Raw genomic sequence first — 8,072 nt, 5'->3', positions numbered from 1 at the left:
TTGTGCTTCATGCTCCACAAGAGGAGGATGTTACAGATTAGTCTTGACTTTCTAAACTTGAGCTTTGGTAGAGTGTTTGTTAATATCAATGAATACTTAGTGGCTTTGTATGAAAAAGAATTATGTTGTATGTAATTGAAATAAATTGAGTGTATTGTTGTTTTCTCAGTAGCGATGGTAATTAGGTGAAATTTATGAGTGAATAAATGACTACTAACACCAAAAAAAAAAACCCTGGGACGTTTCTCTGTTTGTCTTTGTTGTGCTGTATCACACACGTCTCTCTGATGTATCACCAAGCCTATTGTGTAATCCTTGTGTAACAAGTGTGCTGTCATCACCACAGAGAGCACACGCTGCCTGCTGTGATACTCACCAAATTACACAGACTGTGAATCCTCTGTTCTAGTCTTTTATATGATTTTCATTGTTCATATGTTACCATTATCTTTACTATTTGTTCTTTGTATGTTTTTGGAAAACATTTTTACTTAGAAAATGCAACTCACAACAGATTTATCGTTCCATACATAGGATATGGTTGTATGAATGCTCAAGGTAGTAACAGATAAGAAGAAAAAGAAAATAGCAGAAAGACATAATAAATCTGATATTAAACTTATACTGAATTATAGATTCAGCTATTTAAGACCGTGTTTATTTTGCAGGAGTTTACATAAAGATGGCAACGTTTCTGTTTTGTAGATTTATTGGACTGTATGTCTAATTTTTGCAAATAAAAACAAAGATTATTGACGTACATTTTATTCAAAGAGAAATTGTATTGTGTATACATACCTACATGTACACACACACACACACATAGAGTGAGAGGGAGTATAAATGCCAAATAACATGAATTAAATCTTCAGTTTGAGTTGAGTGTTACATTTTCTCTGTAAAATATTAAGAGCATCGGGAAAGTTTCTCTGAGCTCATTTGACTTTTACATGCCCACAAGCAGGCTTTTGTGATAGACATATATTGTGGCTGATTTGTTTTAACCGAGGATGATGACGTGCGGCGACATCCTAACGTCACATGCGGCGCTGACGTCAGCGGATACGCCCTCTCCGCTGACCAAAAACATTTGTGTCCAGACAGGAGCGCTCCGAAGAGCCAGACAACACGGTTTTTCAAAGTCTTATTCTTCAGCCTGACTCAACCGATAGAGCTCTTTCGAATATGGTCTGTGGCGGTTTCACCTGTTCCAAAAATGCGCTTTGTTCCCTGAACGTGGTTTACATGGTGAGTGTACAAAATGGATCATCATGCTAAGTTTTAGCTAGCTACATTCGCTTAGGCTAACTAGCTTCTGAATGAACTGGCGTAAGGTTAGCTACCAATTCAGCTACAGCGCATATTACTAATGACTAATGATTTCGCCTTTTGCTTCACATGCTTCTGTTTTCACTTGGCAGAAGATTATTGGTATGGACTTGATTATGTTTATTACATATTAAAAAGTTCGACATTTGTAGCGTACGTTAGCTAACTAGGCAGAAATGTAGAAAGTAGTATGCTTAGCTTTCTAGCTAACTTAACCTCGCAGCCCGTTAAGCTAGCTATCGCCATGATGTTTAAGGAAGCCTCCGTTAGCTGGAGGCCAGCTGACCTAAAATGTGAAATGGACATGATTAAATAGTTTCTCCCACATCCTCCACTCTCTTATCAGTCACTTGTCACAACAAAATGTAATCAGCTCATGTGTTTGGTGTTTCTGTGTGTCAGTCATGTGAGTTGTGATAGTCAACGCTTTGGCTTCTGCTTAGCTAGAATAAACTCACCGTGAACAGCTGGTTAGAGTGAGATCAGAAATCTCCTGTACACTCTGTGCAAATGAAATCCAGTGCAACAGTCCTGTAGTAAATGTTAGCTTTCTAAAGTTAAACATTGTGAACACTGCCTGGGGGAGAAGACTTCATGGTGAATGTTAAGGCTGTGCTTTGTGGTGCTGTATTGGATTGTACTATCTTAACTAAGTACTATCTTATCGTAACTTTGCTCCTCCAGTCACCCTCCAACATGTTCAGCACTAAGTACAGCCTCGAAAAGGACCTGAGTCAACATAAAAACAAGTAGTTAGACTGAGTAAGACTGTTCAACGCGGGGCTGTTGCATTGCATTATATTGTACAGGTGTTTCTATGTTTCTAGTCTGTCACTGCACAGTTTAGTTTTATTGTGTGTTTCCTCTGTTGTTACCAGTTAGTTTTGCCCCTCCTCTGCCATGTTTTTAGTATTATGCGCGTCAGCAGGGAACATTACATAAATGCCTGACTGATCTGTCATGTCTTCGCATCTGTCACGGCTGTTTATATTGTGTAGAGCTGAAAAGATAAGTTCAAAGCTGATTGATACAAAATTATCAACTGTTTTGATCATTTATTAATTGTTTAAGTCGTTTTTACATCAAAAATGCCTGCCTGATAATTCCAGCTTCTCCAATCTGATGATTTGTTGCACAACTTTGTCTTTTATTGTAATAAAATGGGTTGAAAATGAGTTTTGGACTGTTGGTCAGACAGTAAAAATCAACTTGAAGACGTCATCTGGGGTTGTGTGAAATTACAGTGAGCATTTTCCATTTTTTCTGAATATTATAGACTAAACAATTTCTTGATTAATTGAGAAAATAACTCTCAGATTAATCAGTAATGCATATAAATGTTAGTTGCAGTAGTTGTATAGTAGTTCAGTATCTTGAAATGCCATAAATGTAGTTGTTGTCATACGGCATTGCTGCATTGCAGTTAAGTAGTGAGCTGAGTTAACAGCTAAAGTGAATAGCAAATGTCTCTGTGTCATATTTGCATCATTCCTTCTATTTTTTAAGGGACCATAATGTACTTACACTTTAGGTTATTTAATCTTAAACATCTTGATTGTGTTTGTCCTTTTTTGGCTCACTTTCATCTACTGTCTTCATTCTTTATAAGGTATATACATTGTGAAATACATGGGAGTAAACCTGTATTTGCATAGTTTGCCTGCTGTTGTGACACAGTGGAACAGTAAGGCTGACCCAGTCCCACCCAGTCAGAAACCTTTGGAACATGAACACCAATCATGTTGACAGCTGAGTCACTGAAACTGTCATCAGTGTGATGCTGTGTTTGCTTTGTAGAAACAGCCAATTATTTCAAGCCATTGATGTTACAGGTGAGACTAATGTTGGCAACACAGATGTAGTTACCTGCTCAGTCTGTTTCTGAAATTATTAGTATGAATAATTTTGTAATTCATATTCGCAGGTAATGTTTACATTCTGTTAAAAGTAATCAGCTGAAGAAACAACAATGAGCTCAGTGTTTTTAATTTATTTCAGATGATCACAACAGGAAACGTTGTCTAGAGGCCATCGGTGTTATGACCCACAGAGAATTATTAGCATTGAACTAACAAACACTTTCATTTGAATCATCACAGCTCCCAAAGACCTAACTGACATTTATAGGAGAGCTGGTGTCTGTGGTAATCAGAACTCAATGCTGCGACCATGTGATAGCTCACTTCCATCAGACGCACGCTGCCTCAGCTGACTCTGGTTAACTTCCTTCCCTCCGCTCCCCTCAGCTGGTCGGGCTGCTGCTGATTGGAGTAGCAGCATGGGGGAAGGGGTTCGGCTTGGTGTCGAGCATCCACATCATCGGAGGGGTCATCGCGGTGGGCGTCTTCCTGCTGCTCATCGCCATCGTGGGTCTCATCGGAGCAATGCACCACCACCAAGTCATGCTTTTCTTTGTATCCTTTCCCCTCGTCGGCATTGATGCACAAGTTCACAGATGATAATCGCATCAGTTGCAGCGAAGTGTGATACGGTAGCTAAAGGAATTTAAAATGTGCTTGTGGTGCTGTTGTGTGTTCCAGTTTTGCAGTGCTGTTTCTTTGACCTCTTGCTTCCAGTACATGGTCATTCTTTTTATCGTTTTCCTCTTCCAATTTGGAGTTTCCTGTTCCTGCTTGGCAATGAACCGCATGCAGCAGGTGGGCACTTTTTATATGTCTCTTACACTTCATCTGGGCTCATTTCACTATTTTTCTAGATTTTCCATTGCCAATATATCTGTTTGTAGTCTTTTGTATAAAATGTACATATATATAGTCAACTTCTTATTTTGCATTATGTATTTCTATTGCCTTTACTATTGCTATTTCTATTGCTGCTGTCTGTAACACCCAGATTTCCCCAGCTGGGGACTAATAAAGTTTGTCTTATCTTTAACGCCAAAACAATTTTTTTCTGCATGAATAAATTGTGTTTGTTTGTGTAACATTTGCTTAATTTTATTTCTCTTATTTGCTTTTCCAGGAGACCTTTCTGAACTCTGCTTGGGGGATGTTGGAAAACAAGACCAAGACAGACCTGGAGAGTCAGCTGAACTGCTGTGGGCTGCTCAACGGCACTGACAGTCGGCCACAGTTTGAGCTGGACTTGCAAAACTGCAACGCCGTAAGTCTTACAGATCAAATTATTCATCGTTGCGCCCATCAGGAAAAACGCTGTGTTTCTTAGTGGCAGATCAGCAGCAGAGGTGCAGACTCGAGCTGCTGCAGAATGAAGCTGTTTTGTTTCTGTTTCATTCAGATTATATATGGTCTGTAAATAGCTGTCAATAAAATCTTCTCTTGCACCATAGATAAATATTTCCCAGCGTGTTTCCTGTTACACAACATCTCCCTCTGAGAAAATGTGGTATAAGCGTTTCCCTTAAACAGAATAAGTTAAAAGTAGGCCTTTAGTGCTCAGAATAGATTCTGGTAGCTAATACTGGATTAGTTCACAAACCGTTGACTCATCCTGCTGAAGACTAAAGGCCTTTTCTTCTTTTTATGCGTCTTCCTCTCCAGTTGTGCAAAAAGAACGGTTCCTGTTTCACCTGCGGGGATATGATGCTGAATCATGCAAGTGAGGCTCTGAAGATTCTCGGGGGCGTCGGACTCTTCTTCAGCTTCACAGAGGTGAGTGTCCAGGTCCAAACCTACACCTGCCAACCATCTGCTCGTTTAACCATTTTTGTAGATGAAATCATTCAGCAATCACAAGGTTGTGAGTTTGATTGTTTCTCCTGCAGGTCTGATCGCACCAGCATTTAAATTGGCAAAAATCGTGGCGAGATCAATTCATTCTAACGGCATTGCTTCAGTCAGCGGGTTTGCTCTCGGTGATGAAGTAAATCCATGCAAACTTTATGGTCAAGTTCAACTTTGGTGAACTTTGACATTCACATTTGCACCGTTAACCAATAGCAAACTGTCGTGACAGCTTTGACCTCTGAGGGAACACAGAGTCAAAAATGGAGGAAGCTATTGTAGCTTATTAACTGCGTGGCACAATGCATTCTGTCAGAATACAGACACAATGGATGTTTATGACAGTTATGAGGTGGGAGTCGATGGTTGAAACTGTGAACTGATTGTCCCGTTAGCGACAGAGTTTAGTGACTCCGAATGAAATGATGTACAAAATGAGAGCAAATTGCCTCAGGGGCATAAACAGCACAGTGCTGAGAAAATGGGAAGAAGCTCTTGTGACTGACTAGTGTTAGCATGTTCATGACTGGGTGGCGTGTTAGCAGTTAGCTCACCAGCTACAGTAGTTTAGCAGTTAGCCCTGTGAGTCGTCACTATGTCGCTAAGCTTCCAGCGCCACATATCTCGTCATGACATGCGGCTGAATTTAGCATTTTCAGGTGTGACCAGGCTTCATCTCTTCTTTTTAATGTCTTTAACAGATCCTGGGAGTGTGGCTTGCTGTGCGCTACAGGAACCAGAAGGATCCGCGAGCAAACCCAAGTGCTTTCCTATAGTCTGTCCCGCCTACGCAGGGCAGCGCTGTAGACGCAGTTTCAGACACACACTGGTACACATAGAATCATGCACATCTAGAGGCAGACACTCGGGCATATAATACAGAGCCACACCACCCACAACAGCACAGAATGGACGAGCACACGTAGCACCTGACAAACACTGAGAAACAAAACACACACCCTCACCTGAGACTGAGAAACGACAACCACCTGTCACCTGTTCGGAAAGTTTGCCAGAGCACAAGCGGGACGACCTGGATACTTATGTATGAAAGGATAACTTGTAATACCAACAAGTGTTGGTATCGCGACCCAGCCTCGATTTGAGTTCCAGATTTCCTGATTGTGGCCTGCTAGTCTCCAACCACGTAACACGCGATGAGACATCTCTGCATGTGTCCTCCGCCTGCACAGACAAACAGCCTCTTTCATTTCATTCTTCACACCAACAAAATGACTGTGCAGTGTTCAGCAAATAACCTGTATGCACCTTGAAGTTTTCCTCTTGTCTCTAATGTAGTGCCACCACTTAACAACAAGTATATTCCTCTGGTCAGTGCTATCGGTGATGTGTAGAGCTGTATACCTGCACGTGTCCAGTGTGATGAGTTTGTTCTCGTCTGAGGAGAAAAGAACGCACATCTGGACACGTTTTGTAAAGTAGTTTTTGAATTGTATGTAAATGTTTTTTTTTTTCCAGATGCGCGAACGCCACAAATGCCGGGATTGAACAGGATTAGTAAGAAAGGATAGATTTTAGATTAACGTAGTTGCTAGTCAATCGGGTTCAAATATTTATGAACTGTAACTGAGCCAATTAACTTTAAACAGTCAGAGATGTTAGGATGCCAACGGACTGCAGCCTTGATGTTGTACATAATCTTTTAGAAATCTTTCTCGATGGGTTTTCCATGTAGTTGCCCCTCAAATCGGGAGGTTTGCCTGCATATTTGAGGTCTGTGAAGGCCTTAATAATCCACCCTTCCTGTATTTGCTATATTCCTTTGTGTCTCACAGTGATGTTGTTGGTACGTATCATTACCTCCTCTGTAACTGGAAGAAATCACAAATGTAAAAAATTAAGAAGAGCTGTTTGATTTGAAATAATTGGGTAAATTCGACCAAAACTGCTTATTGCAAACCCAATTTTGTTCTTATGGTATTAGTTGTGAAAATGTGCTCTTGGTTGCAAATCTTTTTCTTCTTTTTAAAAAATATTTTGCAAGAATAATTCCTTTGTGTAATTATTTTGTTGTTCTGTGTTGCCATCTGCTCTGCGTTCATCAGTGTTAAATGCTTTGTAAAAAGTTGTTTAATATTTTCAGGATCTATTTAAGTTAAGTATGATGGTGCACATTAGGCGATTGTTATGTTGTAGTTTTAATGCCGAGCTCGATGTTGGATTTCCTGTTGGTAGAACACTCCTCATTAATTCTCTCTTTCAGATGTGTTTTCTCTTTTGAATTGCTTTTTAACTTAAAGGACTAACACAAACTGTAATTACATGTCTTACTTGAACCTGTCGACGTGGCTGATGCGGATTTCCTGCTGCTGATTTGGAGTTCTCGCTGGTGTAAACAAACATTTTGACAGATCTTAAGCATTATTATGCCATATATTACACATCACTTTGAATCTGTGTGCACTTGTTCTTCAAATGTATCTTGAATTTTGAGACTTAATTTTCCAAATAATAAAACCTCGAATTGGAAACTGTTGCCCTTTAGTGTTCGCTTCAGTGTATGTGTCTGTGTGTGTTTTTAAAAATGCACCCTGACTGGTGCGGTGATGTTATCATTGAGTTTCTTCATGGGTCAAGTTGAAGCTTGGCTGTAAACTGCCTTGTGAAATCATCTCCTGGAGGAGGCCGGAGTTGAGGTGTGAGGACGCAAAAGATGTGACACCTTCTACCACATGATGGCAGTAGAGAGTCTGTGCAGCTGCCATTCCCTTTTCCACCATTGACTGTTCTTTCAGCCTGCTCTGATATGGATAAATACCTCAAGACAAGCAAGGAATTTACGAACAGCGGTGGCTTTTTGCAGCGACTATTATCAAACAGATTGACTGCAAGTTGAAGGTGGATGGCATCAACATGGCAGCTGTAAAATTAATTTCCTCGAGCAGTAGGTTTTGATTCCCTGTGATATTCCTTCAGAAGGCCACTAATCCCTTCAGCTGGGAAGGGTCCAGTAATGTAGGGGTGGGGGTGTGTTGGGGTGGGCAGCGAGAGGAGAGCAGAAGGAGAGCTCAAGTACAC

The 8,072-nt window shown here is 40.5% G+C and overlaps 1 protein-coding gene across 1 annotated transcript; it reads left to right on the top strand.

The window, feature by feature from the left end:
- The first annotated feature begins 1,071 nt into the window (after positions 1 to 1,071).
- Positions 1,072 to 7,530, top strand: tspan31 (tetraspanin 31). The gene is made up of 6 exons (XM_041945306.1): positions 1,072 to 1,248; positions 3,576 to 3,743; positions 3,906 to 3,986; positions 4,312 to 4,452; positions 4,851 to 4,961; positions 5,735 to 7,530. The coding sequence occupies exons 1-6, from the start codon at positions 1,186 to 1,188 to the stop codon at positions 5,807 to 5,809; spliced, it is 639 nt and encodes a 212-aa protein (XP_041801240.1). The 5' UTR covers positions 1,072 to 1,185; the 3' UTR covers positions 5,810 to 7,530.
- The last annotated feature ends 542 nt before the right edge of the window (positions 7,531 to 8,072 follow it).

The sequence above is a fragment of the Chelmon rostratus genome, chromosome 10, assembly GCF_017976325.1.
Source record: "Chelmon rostratus isolate fCheRos1 chromosome 10, fCheRos1.pri, whole genome shotgun sequence".
Classification (NCBI taxonomy): Eukaryota; Metazoa; Chordata; class Actinopteri; order Chaetodontiformes; family Chaetodontidae; genus Chelmon; species Chelmon rostratus.
The sequence above is the reverse complement of the archived record's forward strand: the minus strand, read 5'-3'. Positions and strand labels throughout refer to the sequence as shown.

Coding starts and splice junctions, on each gene's coding strand:
- tspan31 (XM_041945306.1), top strand. CDS start 1,186: ATGGTCTGTGGCGGTTTCACCTGTTCCAAAAATGCGCTTTGTTCCCTG. Junction 1,249..3,575: donor CCCTGAACGTGGTTTACATG/GTGAGTGTACAA, acceptor CGCTCCCCTCAG/CTGGTCGGGCTGCTGCTGAT. Junction 3,987..4,311: donor CAATGAACCGCATGCAGCAG/GTGGGCACTTTT, acceptor TTGCTTTTCCAG/GAGACCTTTCTGAACTCTGC.